Source organism: Penaeus chinensis, chromosome 14 (genome assembly GCF_019202785.1).
Source record: "Penaeus chinensis breed Huanghai No. 1 chromosome 14, ASM1920278v2, whole genome shotgun sequence".
In the NCBI taxonomy this organism is placed as follows: Eukaryota; Metazoa; Arthropoda; class Malacostraca; order Decapoda; family Penaeidae; genus Penaeus; species Penaeus chinensis.
The window spans coordinates 15853109-15875954 of NC_061832.1; the positions used below are offsets into that span (position 1 = coordinate 15853109).

At 35.4% G+C, this 22846-nt stretch overlaps 1 protein-coding gene across 1 annotated transcript in view; it reads right to left on the minus strand.

The window, feature by feature from the left end:
• The window catches only part of LOC125032360 (mucin-2-like), a 9003-nt gene extending 8724 nt beyond the window's left edge, over positions 1 to 279 (minus strand). Inside the window, exons 1-2 of the mRNA XM_047623456.1 lie at positions 250 to 279; positions 139 to 147 (exon numbers count right to left, since the gene is read on the minus strand). Coding sequence (XP_047479412.1) covers positions 139 to 147; positions 250 to 279 — 39 coding nt within the window. The remainder of the gene's footprint in view (positions 1 to 138; positions 148 to 249) is intronic.
• Between the last annotated feature and the right edge of the window lie 22567 nt (positions 280 to 22846).

Genomic DNA, 22846 nt, shown 5'->3' on the forward strand with positions numbered 1-22846 from the left:
ATACAAGTACACACATATACTCGTGTGTGTTTGTATATATGAAAGTATGCGCGCCAGACCCACTGGCCAAAAATGCGTTTATTAAGTGTTTTGTTAATCTAAACTTTGCTTTAAGAACACGAGCAGCTATAAGCTCACATTAATGCACTGCAATCATGAGATAAGAGTGCATTAACACAAGCATATCGATGCTTTTGATGTACATGAAAGTTTAAATAAACAAAACATTTAATAATCATCTTGTCCGACAATTGGTCTGAGAATACGGCGTGCCCGCATACCTTCAACATATATACATATATATATATATATATATATATATAATATATATAAATATATATACATATATATATAAATATATATATATACATATATAAATATATATATACATATATAAATATATATATACACATATATAAATATATATATACACATATATAAATATATATATACATATATAAATATATATACACATATATAAATATATATATACATATATAAATATATATACACATATATATATATATATACATATATAAATATATATAATACATATAATATATATACATATATATATATAACATATATAATATATATATACATATATAAATATATATATACATATCTAAATATATATATATACATATCTAAATATATATATATACATATATATATATATATATACATATATAAATATATATATACATATATAAATATATATATACATTATATAAATATATATATATACATATATACATATATATATACATATATAAATATATATTATACATATATAAATATATATATATACATATATAAATTATATATAAATACATATATAAATATATATACATACATATAAATATATATATACATACATATATATAAATATATATATACATACATATATATAAATATATATATACATACATATATATAAATATATATATACATACATATATATAAATATATATATACATACATATATATAAATATATATATACATACATATATATAAATATATATATACATACATATATATAAATATATATATACATACATATATATAAATATATATATACATACATATATATAAATATATATATACATACATATATATAAATATATATATACATACATATATATAAATATATATATACATACATATATATAAATATATATATACATACATATATATAAATATATATACATACATATATATAAATATATATATACATACATATATATAAATATATATATACATACATATATATAAATATATATATACATACATATATATAAATATATATATATACATACATATATATAAATATATATATATATATATATACATACATATATATAAATATATATATATATATATACATACATATATATAAATATATATATATATATATACATACATATATATAAATATGTATATATACATATATATAAATATATATATATATATACATACATATATATAAATATGTATATATACATATATATAAATATATATATATACATACATATATATAAATATATATACATATACATACATATATATAAATATATATATATACATACATATATATAAATATATATATATATATATATACATACATATATATAAATATATATATATACATACATATATATAAATATATATATATACATACATATATATAAATATATATATATACATACATATATATAAATATATATATACATACATATATATAAATATATATATATACATACATATATATAAATATATATATATATATATATACATACATATATATAAATATATATATATATATACATACATATATATAAATATATATATATACATACATATATATAAATATATATATATATATACATACATATATATAAATATATATATATACACATACATATATATAAATATATATATATACACATACATATATATAAATATATATATACATACATATATATAAATATATATATACATACATATATATAAATATATATATATACATACATATATATAAATATATATATACATACATATATATATAAATATATATATACATACATACGTATATATAAATATATATACATACATACATATATATAAATATATATATACATACATATATATATATAAATATATATGTACATACATATATATATAAATATATATATACATACATATATATATAAATATATATACATACATATATATATAAATATATATATACATACATATATATACAAATATATATATACATACATATATATATAAATATATATATACATACATATATATATAAATATATATATACATACATATATATATAAATATATATATACATACATATATATATAAATATATATATATACATACATATATAAATATATATATACATACATATATATATAAATATATATATACATACATATATATATAAATATATATACATACATATATATATAAATATATATATACATACATATATATATATATATATAAATATATATATACATACATATATATAAATATATATATACATACATATATATAAATATTTATACCTACATATATATAAATATATATATACGTACATATACTTCAATATATATATACGTACATATACTTCAATATATATATATACATACATATATATCAATATATATACATACATATATATAAATATATATACATATATATATAAATATATATACATTATTTATATATATATATATATATATAATATATATACATATATATATGAATAAATATATATACATATATATATAAATATCCCCTTGCCGACGGATACGACGGGTAGACACGTGCTTTGCCCACTGTTAGTACTTGTTTGATTGTTTATACACATAGATGGCTATACTTGTACTAAGTCACCAATGAGCCAGTTAGGAGTACTGCCCGTCTCGCCCGTTCACCCTTTTCTTTGATTTACGAAATATTTTACATTATCTTATTTTGTTGTTACTAATATTAAAAAACATTATAATAATTATAATGTTTATAATAAAAATAACACCATCGATATCCATAGCACTAGTAAAAAACACGTTTTTCCCGCCAATTCAAATCACGTATGGTCACAAGGTCTATTAATTGACTCCTTTGTGGCTAAGCACTAGCAGAGCCATCTATGAGCAGACATTTCACAAAAAATATAGAAAATGGGCACAGCATTTTCCCCATTTTTTGTTCATTTTCCCCGACGGCATTGGGATATATATACATATATATATAAATAAATATATATACATATATATATAAATAAATATATATACATATATATAAATAAATATATATACATATATATAAATAAATATATATATACATATATATAAATAAATATATATGCATATATATATAAATAAATATATATACATATATATATAAATAAATATATATACATATATATATAAATAAATATATATACATATATATAAATAAATATATATACATATATATATAAATAAATATATATACATATATATAAATATATATACATATATATAAATATATATACATATATATAAATATATATACATATATATATAAATATATATATAAATATATATAAATATATATACATATATATATAAATATATATATAAATATATATACATATATATATAAATATATATATAAATATATATACATATATAAATATATATAATATATATAATATATATAATATATATAATATATATAATATATATAATATATATAATATATATACATATATATGAATATACATATATATACATATACATACATACATATATATCATATAAATATAATATATATGTATATTATATATACATATATTTTATATATAATACATACATTTATATTATATATAATACATACATTTATATTATATATATACATATATATTACAAATATAATATATATACACACACACACGCACACACAAACACACACACACATATTATCTAAATCATGTATAATATATATATACATATATATTTCATCCTATATATACACACCATGTATACATTATATACATATATATATATCTTTATATATATGTATTATATATACATATCATATATATTATACATATATATCTTTATATATATATACATATATATATATATTACATATACATTATATATATATACATCATATATCATAAGGGTATCTGCAAGGACTAAAGGAAAGGTCTTCAATGGTGGTGAGGCCGGCTGTGCTGAATTGCATGGAGACAAAAGGCAAGGAAAACGAGCTTGCAAGTCGCTGAAACGAAAACCGCTGCGTCTTTCGTTAGGAGAAAGAGAAAGGACAAAGTGAAAAATGAATTCACCAGAGGGACAAATGCCTGTGCGAAGGTTCGAGAAAGGGACGAGGAACACGTTAGGAACAGGAATGGAACTGCCGAGAAGGAGAAAAAGATGAAACTCGAAGAAATGGTTCTTGGGCGCATTCAAGGTAGACATGAAGAAGGTTAGCGTGAATGAAGCGTAAGCACAAGATCGAGAGCTGGAGAAGGAAGATCTGCGCGGATATATTGGGGAAGTCAAACCTAGACACGGTAGTGGGCGAGTCTATCGTAGATATGATGGTGGGTTGAGAACCAGCAACAATGATTACCTAACCAACTACTCCCCTGGGGAAGGATCAGGATTCAGCCACGAATATGGATGAATATATAAAATATATATATATATATAATATACATAATATATATAATATATATAATATATATATATGTATATTATATATAATATATATAATACATATACATGTGCATACATATATCATATACACATTATATATACACATGTATATACATTATAAATATATACATGTATATATACATACATATATACATGTATATGTACATATAAATATATATGCATATGCATATATATAAATATAGATACACATCTATATGTATATATACATATACATATATGTATCCGTATATGTAGATATATACATAATATATATATATATATATATGTATACACACATTCATATACACATATATACATAAGTATATATACTCATATAAACATATACATATAAATATATACATATATATACAAACGTATATATACATATATATACCAACATATATATACATATATATACACCAACATATATACATATTTAGATACAAATATATACATACATACATGATATATTCATATATATACATACATAAATATATGTTTGTATATATGTATATATACGTATATATGTATACATATGCATATATATGTACATATACGTATATATATACCTATGTGTGTATATATATGTATATATACACATACATATATATACATATATACACACATGTATATATACATGTGATATACACATATGTATATATATATGCATATGTATATGTATATATATATATATGTATACATACGTGTATGTGTATATATACACATCCACATATATATACATATAAATACACACATATATACATATAAATACACACATATATACATATAAATACACACATATATATACATGTTTACATATATGCATATATATAATACACACACATGTATAAATATATATATACATATACACATACATATATACATACACACACACACACACACACACAATGTATATATATATATATGGAATGATGGATAGATGAATGAATGGATGATGTCTGTCTGTCTGTCTGTCTGTCTGTCTGTCTGTCTGTCTGTCTGTCTGTATGTCTGTCTGTCTGTGTGTATGTATATGTATATGTATGTGTATGTGTATATGTATATGTATATGTGTATGTGTATGTATATCTATGTATGTGTATGTATATGTATATGTATATGTATATGTATGTGTATGTATATGTATATGTATATGTATGTGTATATGTATGTGTATATGTGTATGTGTATGTATATCTATGTATGTGTATGTGTATGTATATGTATGTGTATGTGTGCATGTATGTATGTATACATGTATATATGTACGTATGTGTATGTATGTGAATATATGTATGTGTATATATGTATGTATGCATGCATGTATGTGTGCATGCATATATGTATGCATTCATGTATGTATGCATTCATGTATATATGCATTCATGTATGTATGCATTTATGTATGTATGCATTTATGTATGTATACATTTATGCATATATGCATTCATGTATGTATGTACGAATGCATGTATGCATTTGTGTGTATGCATGTGTGTGTATGCATGTGTGTATGCGCGTGCGTGTGTTCGCTTGCATGTGTATGCGTGTGTGCATATTTGTGTGCATGTCTGTAAGCATATGCATATATATGCGTATGCGTGTGCATGTGCGTATGCGTGTGCATGTGCATGTGCGTATGCGTGTGCATGTGCGTCTGCGTATGCGTGTGCATGTGCGTGTGCATGTGCGTGTGCATGTGCGTGTGCGTATGCGTGTGCATGTGCGTGTGCATGTGCGTGTGCATGTGTGTATGCGTGTACATGTGCGTATGCGTGTGCATGTGCGTATGCGTGTACATGTGCGTATGCGTGTACATGTGCGTATGCGTGTACATGTGCATGTGCGTATGCGTGTGCATGTGCGTATGCGTGTGCATGTGCGTATGCGTGTGCATGTGCGTATGCGTGTGCATGTGCGTATGCGTGTGCATGTGCGTATGCGTGTGCATGTGCGTATGCGTGTGCATGTGCGTATGCGTGTGCATGTGCGTATGCGTGTGCATGTGCGTATGCGTGTGCATGTGCGTATGCGTGTGCATGTGCGTATGCGTGTGCATGTGCGTATGCGTGTGCATGTGCGTATGCGTGTGCATGTGCGTATGCGTGTGCATGTGCGTATGCGTGTGCATGTGCGTATGCGTGTGCATGTGCGTATGCGTGTGCATGTGCGTATGCGTGTGCATGTGCGTATGCGTGTGCATGTGCGTATGCGTGTGCATGTGCGTATGCGTGTGCATGTGCGTATGCGTGTGCATGTGCGTATGCGTGTGCATGTGCGTATGCGTGTGCATGTGCGTATGCGTGTGCATGTGCGTATGCGTGTGCATGTGCGTATGCGTGTGCATGTGCGTATGCGTGTGCATGTGCGTATGCGTGTGCATGTGCGTATGCGTGTGCATGTGCGTATGCGTGTGCATGTGCGTATGCGTGTGCATGTGCGTATGCGTGTGCATGTGCGTATGCGTGTGCATGTGCGTATGCGTGTGCATGTGCGTATGCGTGTGCATGTGCGTATGCGTGTGCATGTGCGTATGCGTGTGCATGTGCGTATGCGTGTGCATGTGCGTATGCGTGTGCATGTGCGTATGCGTGTGCATGTGCGTATGCGTGGTGTGCATGTGCGTATGCGTGTGCATGTGCGTATGCGTGTGCATGTGCGTATGCGTATGCGTGTGCATGTGCGTATGCGTGTGCATGTGCGTATGCGTGTGCATGTGCGTATGCGTGTGCATGTGCGTATGCGTGTGCATGTGCGTATGCGTGTGCATGTGCGTATGCGTGCATGTGCGTATGCGTGTGCATGTGCGTATGCGTGTGCATGTGCGTATGCGTGTGCATGTGCGTATGCGTGTGCATGTGCGTATGCGTGTGCATGTGCGTATGCGTGTGCATGTGCGTATGCGTGTGCATGTGCGTATGCGTGTGCATGTGCGTATGCGTGTGCATGTGCGTATGCGTGTGCATGTGCGTATGCGTGTGCATGTGCGTATGCGTGTGCATGTGCGTATGCGTGTGCATGTGCGTATGCGTGTGCATGTGTGTATGCGCGTGTGCATGTGCGTATGCGCGTGTGCATGTGTGTATGCGCGTGTGCATGTGTGTATGCGCGTGTGCATGTGTGTATGCGCGTGTGCATGTGCGTATGCGTGTGCATGTGCGTATGCGTGTGCATGTGCGTATGCGTTGTGCATGTGCGTAATGCGTGTGCATGTGCGGTATGCGTGTGCATGTGCGTATGCGTGTGCATGTGCGTATGCGTGTGCATGTGCGTATGGCATGTGCGTATGCGTGTGCATGTGCGTATGCGTGTGCATGTGCGTATGCGTGTGCATGTGCGTATGCGTGTGCATGTGCGTATGCGTGTGCATGTGCGTCATGCGTGTGCATTGTGCATGTGCGTATGCGTGTGCATGTGCGTATGCGTGTGCATGTGCGTATGCGTGTGCATGTGCGTATGAGTGTGCATGTGCGTATGTGTGTGCATGTGCGTATGCGTGTGCATGTGCGTATGCGTGTGCATGTGCGTATGCGTGTGCATGTGCGTATGCGTGTGCATGTGCGTATGCGTGTGCATGTGCGTATGCGTGTGCATGTGCGTATGCGTGTGCATGTGCGTATGCGTGTGCATGTGCGTATGCGTGTGCATGTGCGTGTGCGTGTGCGTGTGCGTGTGCGTGTGCATGTACGTATGCGTGTGCGTATGCGTGTGCATGTGCGTATGCGTGTGTATGTGCGTGTGCGTGTGCGTGAAAAAGCAAATAACAGAGCAACAAGAGGAAATTAATCACAGAAATGAAAACCAATTAATAAAATGTATGTGATGTAAAGAACTAATTTTTGTTATATTACCGAGGTTGGTAGTATCTACCTTCGTCCGTGAAGAACTATTAAATAAATCAGAAATTTGTGTCATGTACACACGTCAGTACATTCTGAAATATTGTTGCCATAATCTAATATGACAACAATAATAATAATAATAGTAATAATAATAATAATAGTAATAATAATAATAGTAATAATAATAATAGTAATGATAATAATAGTAATAATAATAATAATAGTAATAATAATAAATAACAGTAATAATAATAATAATAGTAATAATAATAACAACAATGATAATAATAAGAATAAGAATAAGAAGAACAATAATAATAATGATAATAATAACAAACGAACGTCCGCTTACCCCCATCATGCGTTTCAGCGTCAGTCCCTTCGGGAAAGCACCAGGCCAAGCAGGCAAACAGCAGGGGAAGAGCAGGGGAGGGACGCGCCATCATGACACCATAGGACACGAGGCGTCGCGACGTCACAGCCACGAAGTCACTGAAGACTCCTCGAGACTCCTAACGTCGAAGGATGTAACAGCCTTGGAACGGACGTCGGCGGTGTGCGGGTGGAAAAGGGTGTCGGGAGCGTGGGTTCGAAGCGGCTTCGTTGGTGAGTGGAACTCGGGCTGCGGGGTTCGTGAAGCAGGGGAGAAGGGGTGGTAATGACCCTTTTTATTTTTAAGGGGTAGGAGAGGTGTCCTTTTTTAATTAAGAGGTGTGTATGTATGTGTGTATGTATGCATATATGTATGTATATATGTATGTTTGTATATATGTAAGTATGCCTGTATTATGTATGTATGTATGCATCGGTGTGTGTATGCATGTGTGAATGTGTGTGTGTATGTGTGTGTGTGTGTGTGTGTGTGTGTGTGTGTGTGTGTGTGCGTGTGCGTGTGCGTATGTGTGTATGTGTGTATGTGCGTATGTGCGTGTGTGTGTGTGTGTGTGTGTGTGTGTGTGTGTGTGTGGTAATGGTGTAAGGATCCTCTCTTGCAATCAGAGTTATCAAACACCATTATTTTGGTTGATTGAAGATATAGGCCTACAATACACAATCAACTCTTCCACATCCATGATCTTCGTCACTTCATTCCTTTTTCCGCAACGTTCTAGGCATCTGCAGAGGGCCTAGTGACGATTATTCCAGAAATATAAGCATCAGAGTTAAACATAGCACCTCGCTTATAATTTACGTAGAAGCTATTGAGAACCTTTTCCAAACAGATTAAAGGATTAAATCCTCTAAAATAATTAATTTTCCGGGATTTAAAATGACCAGAGAAAGGAGTTAAAGATACCCAAAAGGACTTAGGTTATGCACAAGACTTGAGTATTTAATTAATATAACCACTTCTCGAATTATTGTGGCATCGTAAATCAGTATCAAGCTAAAGTTCTGAAAAAAAATTCATGGAAACGACGCTAAATCGACGGAATATTGATAGAATTGGGCTTATGCAGATACATTAAATTATTTTGTTTAATGTACGTGTTAATGCAGGTATAAAAGAGAGTTAGATATTCCGATAGATAGATAGATAGATATGCTGATCTAGATTTAGATGCAGAAAGAGATAAACTCTTCCTTAATACCATTAATGTCCAGAACTCCAGCTTGGCATGTCATGACACGTCGTCAATTTTGATTTATTGACTTCACTCCCGCCCTTAGATGACGAGCTCATGGTGGGCGTGAGAGAAGGTCCACCACAAACCTGTCAAAGCATTAATTGCGATTCTTTTCACAGCCGGCGGGGAATTGGGCGGCGACACTTCTTGGCTCTTCGAAGCCATTGGGCAGCGTGTGGTATTCTCAAGAGATCATGGGCCGCTGCACTTCAGCGCTAGAGGGGGAGTTCGGTATCTTTTGTGATATTCTGTTGCAAAAATTCGCACACACACACACACACACTCACACTCATATATATATATATATATATATATATATATATATACATATATACATATATATATGTATGTATGTATGTGTGTGTATATATATACATATATATACATATATACATATATATATATATATATATATATATATATGTATGTGTGTCTGTACACGGCATATGTGTATGTGTCTACATGAGTGATTTCAAATGTAAATATGCAGAGTGCACTAATTTTCCACGTAAGGAAGCCTGCCGAATGCCATGTCATAATCTGAATGAACTGACGGATAACACATTCCGAGTGACGTCACAAGTCCCCCCCCCCCCCCCCCCGACGTAACTCTGACGTCATACCTTGACCTCACACTTCATCCGCTGCCTTTCTGCGTGTCACTGAAAGCTCTCGGTGATTAGAAAAAAAAGAAGAAAAAAAGGTGAGATGTGTATTCGTGAGCTGATGATGAACTTGAGGGATTGTTTATGTAAAATACGTCGATGTGTTGAGTCCAGATTTTGTTTTTGTTTTTTGTCTCTCTCGCTTTCGATAATATGACTTAAATCTAGTCATGTAATGTGGTGTTAGCACTGCTAATGTTCTTAGTTCATGATCATTCTCACCTGAATTTGTAATTAAAGAAAAAATACACACTGATGGAACAAGGGATTGTTTATGAAACACACACACGCGCATATATATACATACATACATATATATATGTATATGTATATGTATATATATGTATATAATATATATATATATATATATATATGATTTATATGATATATATTATATATATGTATGTGTGTGTATCAATCTGTCTATCTATACAGGTTTATATATATATATATATATATATATATATATATATATATATATATATATATATGTGCACCACACACACACACACACGCGCGCGCTGTTGTATTTATCACTATTATTGGGAAATATTATCGGAACTGCAATAACAACATCAACAAAAGACCGATACAAACAAAAACTTTATTTAATTGTTATCAGTAACGATGGTAATACAGTTAAAATAATAACAACAATAAAGGTACTGAAATATAGTCATAATAGATTGATAATTGTAACAGTAATAGCTGAAACCAATGATAATTAATAGTTAATAATTTTAATGCAATTAAAGAAGCTGTTAGTTGTGGTAATTATAATGATGATGATAGGAATTATAAGAACAATAATGATAAGGAAAATAAGTAAAAATAACAATATTTGTAGTAGTAGTAATAGCAGTAAAGTAATAACGCTAGCAATAACAGTAATAGTAATAATCATGATAAAAAAACGATAACAATAATGATAATGATAATAATAATGATGATAAAAAATAACAGTAATATTTCGTAATATTAACGATGACACTACTAGAACTACTATAAATTATAACAGTAATAATAATAATAACAACAACAACAAAATTATAATAATGATAATGATGAGAATGATGATGACAATATAGTGATGCTAACAACAGGAATAACATCAACAATAGTAATAATAATCATAATGATAATAATTATTATTATGATAATCATAATGATAATATTTATCATACTAGTACTACTACTACTAATACTAATAATAATGGCAGTGGAAATAATTATAACCATAATGATGATAACAACAATAACAATAGTAATAACAACAATGATAATAATTAAACTACTACTAATAATGGTATCAACAGTAATAATAATACCAATATCATAATAATAATAGTAATGATAATAGTGATGACGATGATGATTATAATAACAATAACAACAATAATAATAATAATAACAATAACAACAATAACAATGATAATAATAATAGCACTAATAATAATAATAATAATAACAATAACAATAATAATAACAATAATAATGATAATAATGATAATAATGATGATTATTATTATTATTGTTGATATCATCATAATGATATTGATAATAATGATGATAACAAAAATAACACAAACTACAAAATCAATAATAACAATAATAAAAAAAAAATAATAATAATGATAATAATAACAACAACAACAATAATAATAATAACAACAACAACAATAATAATAATGATAATAATAATAGTGATCACACTAATTGTAAAGCTGACCATTGATAGCGCAACCTCACTGAAATATATATATATATATATATATATATATATATATATATATACATATATGAGCGCGTGTGTGCGTGTGTGTGACACGTACACACAAATACTGCGTGTATATAGTATTACTACACTGACATTCTGGCCCTGAGTGTACGCTGTCTTCCTTCCTCTATATCTGCGTCTGCTCTTTTTGTTTGCACGTTGCAACCGTTGCAGCGACTTCAACTAGCTGTGAGGAACGGATTCACCAAAGCAGAATAATTCATTAAGCGAGATCGGTTATTTTGATTCAACGGAAAGCGATGAACCAGCAAGCGAAATATTTAGTTTCACTGGACGCTCTTCCATTGTTAGTGCGATAATTCATAAGTCTCATTAATGTTTTCAGATCTGAAGGGTGGAAAGAGTGGCCATCAAGTCTCCCTAATGAATTAAGGCCAACTGCGATGGACGTCCAGCTCGACCACTAATTTTATTCCGGCAGTAAATGATCTTTGATTACACTCTTATCACATGCACACGGTTGCCAGATCGAGCGGCGAGGTCCTGTAGTAGAAACGTGGCAACGCTGCAGGACCTGCCAACCACGACGACAGAGTTCCGTTGTCGGCCGTATGGCAGGAACAGGCGCCCCTGTTCGCCGCGGCCTGCACGCTACTACGATATGCTTGTGCACGAGGCTGGCAAAAAGCCTAAATTAGTGAGTGGGCGTGCGTGGGTGCGATGAGCAGAGCGAGAGAGGGAGGGAATGGCGAAGAGAGGAGGGGCGGGCGGCGGTGCGACGGGCGGCCGCCCCGCGAGCGCCGCGTGCGGGCCCCGAGCCGCAGCCTCGCATCTCAGTTGGGTGAGAGCTGCCAGTGAAAGAGGGTCCCTATGTCACGGTATGTCGGCCCACGCCGCTAACTCGCGGCTGGCCGCTAGCTTTTCGGTGCAAACACATACTTCTGCTCGGTCTCCTATAGTAGAGACCGGAGATGCAGCGGAGAATAGTGGTTTTAGTGGAAAACGCGATGGAAGTGCTCTAGGGCCGCGCGACCCCCTGGCCTCAGCGCCATGTAACGGAGGGAGGACCAGCGCGCCCCCTTGCAGTGCAACGACAGCCAATAGTGCCAAAAGTTTAAGTCCTAGTGCCGCGAGTGCCAGTGATTATACAGTGAGCAAAAATGGGCACGCAGGAGCCGCTTCGGCACACCACGGAAGCGCCCCCGGCGAGTCCAGCCCAGTTACCTCTTTCAAGTCGAAGGATGCCAGCGGAGAGTGCGCGGGCGTGAGTGCATTTGCGAGCGCACGAAGTCACAACCTCGGCAGTGCAGGAGACCGATCCTCCCCTGCCAGTGCCCGGCGCAGTGAAGGGGGAAGGGAGTCCAGGATGGACACTGCCAACATCAGACTGAGGCTCCGGAAGGGAGGTGGAGAGGGCGTCACGAAGAAGGGACCCTTGGTGAGTACATGCTCAAAGTCGTCTTGCTTTTCCTCGTCCTTCTCCTTCTCCTTCTCCTCGTCCTTCTCCTTCTCCTTCTCCTTCTCCTTCTCCTTCTCCTTCTCCTTCTCCTTCTCCTTCTCCTTCTCCTTCTCCTTCTCCTTCTCCTTCTCCTTCTCCTTCTCCTTCTCCTTCTCCTTCTCCTCCTCCTCCTCCTCCTCCTCCTCCTCCTCCTCCTCCTCCTCCTCCTCCTCCTCCTCCTCCTCCTCCTCCTCCTCCTCCTCCTCCTCCTCCTCTTCTTCTTATTCTTCTTGTTCCTTCTGCTTCTCCCTCTTTTTCTTCCTTGTTTTTTTATCCTTCATGCCTATATTTTTCTGATAATTTTCTCAATCTGTTTCGATTTGAATTTGGAGGGAAATGGCCTGGCAGTTGAAAAAACCGTTCGTAAGTCACACGAGTTAAAAAAAATATTAAAAAAAATAAACTTAATTCATTACCCTGTTTTCGTGTAATTTCGTGTCTTTCATTATTATACATTAATTATAGTTATGGTTCGATACGATAAGTGTTATATTTTAAGAAACATTCTGCCAGAAATTATAATTAAAAAGAAAATTAAATGAAGCCCATCAACATAACATCAAAACAAAGTCCATTTTATTTTATTTTATTTTATTTTATTTTCTTGAGGAAACTGCGTGTGCGTGAGTTCATGTATACATTTTTTTCGTGTATTTTTTCCGTGTAGGTTTTTTTTCACCATGAATGTGTTGTTTCGTGTACGCACTGGTGCATGTACGTGTTTGTTTTTATGTATGCATTTTTCGTGTACGTTTTTTAATTGATTTATTTATTTCTCAATCGCGTACGTGTTTTTAGAATACGTTTTTCTCGCACGTGTTTATTTATTTATTTATTTCTAAATCTGTTTTTTGCATACGCTTATTTTTTTCCTCATACATATATATTTAATATTATTTCTTCTTATTATATCTTTATTTCTTTTTTTATTCTTTTTTTTTAATCGTGTGTTTTTCATATACTTCGTCTTGTACCCTCTTGCGTGTGTGTCCGTTTCAAGAACTCGTCAAGCCAGCGCCCGCCGATGCGTGTCCGCCATTTTAAGGATGGTAGGATGTCGAGTTGGCTGAGGGAGGAGAGAGAGGGAAGGAGGGAGAAGGAGAAGGAGAAGGAGAGGGAGAGGGAGAGGGAGAGGGAGAGGGAGAGGGAGAGGGAGAGGGAGAGGCAGAGAAGGAGAGGGAGAGGCAGAGAAGGAGAGGGAGAGGCAGAGAGAGGGAGAGGCAGAGAGCGGGAGAGGCAGAGAGCGGGAGAGGCAGAGAGAGGGAGAGGCAGAGAGAGAGAGAGAGAGGCAGAGAGAGAGAGGCAGAGAGAGAGAGAGAGAGAGAGCAGAGAGAGAGAGAGAGAGAGAGGCAGAGAGAGAGAGAGAGAGAGAGAGAGGCAGAGAGAGAGAGAGAGAGAGAGAGGCAGAGAGAGAGAGAGAGAGAGAGAGGCAGAGAGAGAGAGAGAGAGAGAGAGGCAGAGAGAGAGAGAGAGAGAGAGGCAGAGAGAGAGAGAGAGAGAGAGGCAGAGAGAGAGAGAGAGAGAGAGGCAGAGAGAGAGAGAGAGAGAGAGGCAGAGAGAGAGAGAGAGAGAGAGGCAGAGAGAGAGAGAGAGAGAGGCAGAGAGAGAGAGAGAGAGAGGCAGAGAGAGAGAGAGAGAGAGAGAGAGAGAGAGAGAGAGAGAGAGAGAGAGAGAGAGAGAGAGAGAGAGAGAGAGAGAGAGGGAGAGGAGAGGCAGAGAGAGGGAGAGACAGAGAGAGAGAGAGAGAGAGAGAGAGAGAGAGAGAGAGAGAGAGAGAGAGAGAGAGAGAGAGAGAGAGAGAGAGAAGGGGGGGGGGAGAGGAAAGAGGTAGAGTGAGAGGGGGAGGGAGACGGAGGCGGAGAGAGAGAGAGGGAGAGTTGAGAGGAGAGATTAAAAAGAAGATAAAAGAAGATAGAAAAAATATATATAGAGAGAGAGAAAGTGCGACATATATCGAAAAAGAGATAGATAAGAAAAATAAAAAAAAACAGAGAGAGCTAGAAAAAGAGAAAGACAGAAAAAGGGAAAGACAGAAAAAGAGAAAGAGAAAGAGAAAGAGACAGACAGAGGACGTCCTGGGGCTGTATCCTAGTGGACGGGAAGTGTGGTAGTGATTGGTTCGTACCTGCGTGGGAACTGACCTTGTGTGTGTGTGTGTGTGTGTAGGTGGTCAGGTAGATAGGCCTAGAAAATCGCGCCTGTTACTTTTCATTCAAGGGAGTTGCCAAAGCTCGCTATTATAGTTGTGTATATTTATACACACACACACACACACACACACACACACACACACACACACACACACACACACACACACACACATATATATATATATTATTGTTATCATTTTTTTTTTTTTTTTTGTAAATTTGTTAAATGTGTTATTTTTTGCGTATGTTTTCATGTTATATTTTCTTGTCTGTAGATGCTGATAAATGGAGAGAAATTTCGTAAAATGGAAGGATGTTTTGATCCATTCTTAACGTTTAATGTTAAACAATGACAGGGTACTCAAGGGAAAAAAAAAGTGTCGTTATCATATAATCCGTCGAAGTCAGATAATTAATCGTGATTGAAAAAAAAATGAGGAAAAAGACGAAAAATAAAAAAAATAATAGTTAATAAAAAATAATTAAACATTACAAGAAGTGACTAAAAAAAGAAAAAAAGAAAACAAAATAAAACACCGAGGAAGCTAGGTTAACACCAAACAACTTCGCCAAGCCAATCGAATGTGATTGAGAAGCAGTTATTGATCATTCGCTCGTGATTGGCAGCCGTTGCCTTGATTTATGAGGTAATGATGGACTTGTGAGGCTGTCTTGAAGAGCTGCTTGCATTCATAGATTCAAATGCACGGAGATGAAGGCGGCGTATATGAATGGCATATGTACGCGGGCGGATGTGTGCATACATACACGGCTGGGGGTCGCCTTAGTGCAGTCGAATGGGGATATATGTTTTCAGAGAGGTGTGGGTGTGTAAACAAAGGAAGGCACGCGTGGAAGCATACCGTATGTGCACTTACACACGCAGATTCAGTCACATTCATTCATTTACCCACACATTTACTCATTCACTCGTATTTACTCATTTCTCTCTCTCTCTCTCTCGCTCTCTCTCTCTCACTCTCTCTCTCTCTCTCTCTCTCTCTCTCTTTTTTCTCTCTCTCTCTCACTCTCTCTCTCTCTCTCTCTCTCTCTCTCTCTCTCACTCTCTCTCTCTCTCTCTCTCTCTCTCTCTCTCTCTCTCTCTCTCTCTCTCTCTCACACACACACACACACACACACACACACACACACACACACACACACACACACACACACACACACACACACACACACACACACACACACACACCTAAACCTACGACACCTTCCTTTGTTCCCGCTTATCCGGACACCGATGTCTTATCCGAGTCCTTGCCTTATCTCTCTTATCGAACTCTGACGGACCTCTCCGTGATAGCGAAGGCGGTTCTTGCCACGGCTATTTCGGCCATGTTATTTTATGCTGTATTCGATTTGTTATATTATACTGTGTTATAACATGTCAGGCATGCCATGCCTTGCCTTGCTTTGCCATTCCATGTCATTCCACACTGCACCACACTATTCATATTTTTTCAAACATGATTTCTGGATAGTTTAGAGAGAGAGAGAGAGAGAGAGAGAGAGAGAGAGAGAGAGAGAGAGAGAGAGAGAGAGAGAGGAAGGAAGGAGAGGAAGGAAGGAAGGAAGGAAGGAAGGAAGGAAGGAAGGAAGGAAGGAAGGAAGGAAGGAAGGAAGGAAGGAAAGAAGGAAAGAAGGAAAGAAGGAAAGAAGGAAAGAAGAAAGAAAGAAAGAAAGAAAGAAAGAAAGAAAGAAAGAATGAAAGAGATAGAGTAGAGATAGACATAGAGAGATTAAGAGAGATTTTGGAAAAAAAAGGAAAGGAAAAAGAAAGGGAAAGAGAGAGAAACAGTAAACAGAAACCTCACCCAAGACGTACTGAATAGATATGAAGCGATAAGACATGATTCTGCAGACTGTTAATATCTCTCATAATTGTGTTTCATGTTGGTAGACTGACATGCGGAATATTAACTACTTCCTTAGCTTAAACAATGGTAGGTGTCGGAGGGAGGGCCAAGGACCGTGGTGTCTGTCTGTCTATCTGTCTGCTTTTTTATCTATATGAATGTGTATATTTCTGCCCTTAAGTCTGTCTGTATGTCTGTCTGCTTATTTATCTCTATGAATGTGTATCTGTCTGCCCTTAAGTCTGTCTCTCTGTCTGTCTGTCTGTCTATCTCTGTTCATTTGTCTATCCATCTATCTATCTATCTTGGTATGTTTGTTCGGGTGAGAGTGTGGTGATGCTCAGAGGGAAATGTGGTGATTGTGGTGGTTTGCGTTTGATTGTGATGGCTGTGAGGGTGAGATTGAGAGAGAAAGAAAGAGGGAGAGGGCAGGAAGAAAAGAGGAGGAAAGAGAGAGAAAGAGAAAGAGAGATGGGTATAGCAATGCGCACAAGCACCGTGTTTCTGAGAATATTGATAAAGGAAGGAGAAACATTAAAGAGTTCAAAAGAGAACCAGGAGTTGAACCAGAAATAATTAACGAAGAACTGCCGAAAAGAATAACGGGGGAGGAAAGGGAAAGGGGGAGGGAAGGAGGAGGAGGAGGAGGAGGAAGAGAGGAGGAGGAGAAGGAGAAGGAGAAGGAGAAGGAGAAGGAGAAGGAGAAGGAGAAGGAGAAGAGGAGGAGGAGGAGGAGGAGGAGGAGGAGGAGGAGGAGGAGGAGGAGGAAGAAGAAGAAGAAGAAGAAGAAGAAGAAGAAGAAGAAGAAGAAGAAGAAGAAGAAGAAGAAGAAGAAGAAAAAGAAGAGGAAGAGGAAGAGGAAGAGGAAGAGGAAGAGGGGAGGAGGAGGAGGAAGAGGAAGAGGAAGAGGGGAGGAGGAGGAGGAAGAGAGGAGGGGAAGGAGGAGGAAGAGAAGAGGAGGGGATGGTGGGGGTGATATAGTGGTGATCATTATAAGAATGAATATTAGCGGGTTTGTGTGTCAAGTACATGACCTACACACACATAGATAATGATAAAAATGAACAAAATAGATCAATGAATCACTGGAAAACACGAAAGAAATAATGAACTCAACCTAGGCAATAATAATAATAAAAAAAAAACACGATTTAAACAAAACCGACAAATGCTGACCGACACAGAGCACGCCCACGGCAGGCATCAGCTGTCGGGTGGGCGTAGTCAGACGTAAATACAACCCGGCTCCTGGCTACTTGTTTTGTGTTGAATTAATTTGCTCTTTGTTTTAGGATTCGGGGGGGGGGGGGTAGGCTGGGGGTGAGGTGGGGGGTGAGGAGAAGGCACTGACATGTAGGCCTATTTTAAAAAATTATTATTGGTAGTGTTATTGTTATTAGGATTGTTGTTTTTAAGATTGTTGTTTGTGGTAATGGTGATAATGATAAATGTGATATTAGTAATGATAGGAATAATGATAATGATGATAATGATAATTATTAATAGCATCAGCATCGTCATCATCATCTTTATTTTTCATTATTATTATCTTTATTTTTTTTATTTTTATTGCAATTCTGATATTGTCATTATTAGGCCCTTACGTATTTATTTTATTATTATATTATTATAGCAGCTTTCAGTTGCAATCAAAATGTTACGCTTACAATAAAATCTCACTCAGCCCCTATATTTATATATATATATATACATATATATATATATATTTATATATTATATATATATATATATTGTCACGTCTTAGACTTTCCGAGACCTTATTTTACGTCACATAAGAACCTGTTTGTGAGTCAGGTAACCCTCCCCCCCCCCCTCTGTACGCTTTTGTAAACAGAAAGATGGTTTCCGTTTATGGTAGTCACGTGACCATGTGTGTCTATCTGTCCCTTGCTTAACGACGGGGCAGATCAACACAACACGGTGTAGAACAGGGTGGGGGAAATCTTGCGTTGAATTAATTTTTTTGTTTCGTGTTTTCTCTTTCGTTGGTTTGTTTTCAGTTTATTTTTATTGTTGATTTTATGTTTGATTTTATGTTTTTTTTTATTGTGTGTCTTTGGTGTCTGTCTATATTATTTTCATCAGTTTCATCATCATCATCATCGTCACTAGTTCTGTTGTTATTGTTATTATTGTTGTTGTTATTTGTCATTAAGTTAATTATTTTAAAAAGGCAATATGTAATGATAATGTTTAATGAATTCGGTGAGGAGCTAATTTTGATATTTATTTTGTTATTATTTTTAAAGTAAGGATGTAGACTGTCAAGATGTTTAATGCTTTCTTTAATATTATTATTTTTTAACATGAATTGTGTAGAAAGAAGCTTTGGACGAGAAGGGAATTCAGATTTTTGAAAACATATTTATTTTTTTATTTTTTTTATTAGCAGCAAGATTTACTAAGAATGCTGCCTTTGAAGATGTTTGGGCTCCATGAACTCCTTAAGTAGGTTCTGTGAGGAGGTATTGACTCACAGAACTGATTTTGCAAGGAATGGGGACATGCGAGGGAGATGGCTCGCTCTCCCCTCGGATGATGCCTCGTCTGGCACTCTCTCTTTCTCTTTCTCGCTTTCTTGGTCGTTCTCGGTCTCTTTCTCTTTCTCTTTCTTTGTCTTTGTCTTTCTATTTCTTTCTCTTTCTCTTTCTCTTTCTTTCTCTCACTCATTCACTCTCTCTCTTTCTCTCTTTCTTTCTCTCTCTCTCTCTCTCTCTCTCTCTCTCTCTCTCTCTCTCTCTCTCTCTCTCTCTCTCTCTCTCTCTCTCTCTCTCTCTCTCTCTCTCTCTCTCTCTCTCTCTCTCTCTCTCTCTCTCTCTCTCTCTCTCTCTCTCTCTCTCTCTCTCTCTCTCTCTCTCTCTCTCTCTCTCTCGGTCTCTTTCTCTTTCTCTCTCCCACTCCTTGATTATGTCGCCCCCTTCGTTTGGTCTTTCCTTCCTTATTTCTTTCCCTCCCCCTCTCTCTTTCCGTCCCTCCCACTTCTCCCTTCTTCCCCTCTCGTTTTCATAATTACTCAGTCTTTGATTATTATTCTCACGAGAAGTGCAAAAGGCCGTCGAGTGCGCATTGTCGATCTCTCCCTCTCCCTGTTTCTTTTCCCTTTCCCTCACCCTCTTCTTTTCCCTTTCCCTTTAACTCTCTTCCCGTCCTCCTCTCCTCTGTCTTTCCTTCCTTCCCTCTCCCTTTCTTTTCATTTCTTCTCCCATCCTCGGTCTCTTGTTCCTCTTCGTCCCTCTCCTCCATTCTGTCCGTCTCCCTCCCTCTCCCTCTCATGTTCCTCTTCGTCCCTCCCTCCCTCCCTCCCTCTCCCCCCTTCTATCCTCCTCCCTCCTTCCTCTCCGTCTCCCTCCCCTCCCCCTCTCTCTTCTCTCTCTCATTACTCAAATTCGTCGTTCATTTTAACCCCGAGGGAAAAAAAAATCTCGAGAGTTTGCATTGTCGATTTCCTCACGTACAGTGTAGAGGGGGGGGGGGGAAGAGGCAGAGAGAGAGAGTGAGAGGGGGGGGGGGCGCTGTTCTCCTTCCGCTGTTGTTTGCTTGTTTGTTGTTTGGCTATGTTCTTCAAGTTGTTTGTTTTGGGGGGGTGGGTGGGGGGAAAGGGGGGATGGGGCTAGAGTTTTGAATAGTCGGTTCGGTTTTATGGGTTATTTATCTATGTATTTATTTATTTGTTTAGTTTTTATGGTTGGTGTGTTTTTAGTTATGTAAATGAGCGTTTTGATTTAAATTTGGGTGTGTTTAGTTATGTAAACGTTTTTTTTTTTTTTTTACTTTTTTTCAGAGGGGGTAGGGAGAGGGATGCGATTGGGCTCATTTTCTTGTTTGTCTTTGTTAGTTGGACGCACTGTTTTTGTTTTGTCATAGGCCTATTAGTTCATTATTTATTTAGGCCTGATCTACAGTGGGATGTCGGATTCTGTTAATATTATTATTATTATTATTATTATTATTGTTATTATTATTATATGATGAAGATGATGATTATTATCATTATCATTATTATTATTATTTTTATTATTATTATTATTTTCATAATTATTATTATTATTATTAATATTATTATTATTTTTATTTGATATATTTATTCATGTATTTGTTTATGGGTATTTTTGATATGAAGATGTATTCCAAGCCGGGGAGGGGGGGAGGGAGGGAAGGAAAGGGAATCCTACCCTGTGAGACATAGGCCTATATACCACGCGGAAACAAAAATCACTTGTAGAATTTTTTTTTTGTGTCTGCCATGACCTCCAGAGCGTTGCGTTGGCTGCTCTGAAAATACCCGTCGGGCGTGTGTTTGTTCTGTCGGTCTGTCTATATGTGTCTGTGTGTCTGTGTTTCTGTGCCTGTCCCTCCTGTCTGTCTGTCTGTCTGTCTGTATGTCTCTGTGTGTCTGTGCCTGTCCCTCCTGTCTGTCTGTATGTATGTATGTCTATGTGTGTCTGTGCTTGTCCCACCTGCCTGTCTGCCTATCTGCCTGTCTGTCTGTCATGAGTGAGGTTTGGAGGACTTTTTGGTCATGAGTGAGATAAGAAAAAAATTACTTGGCTGTGCTTGAGACAGGAACTAATTGGTTTATAACTGAGAATGAAGCTACTCGGTCGCGAATGAGACGAAGAAAAGGTTGTAGTAAAATGAGGCGAGGTTCGGTTAGGTTTGTGAATGGGGGTTGGGGAATGTTCTCCGCGTGGGAACGAAA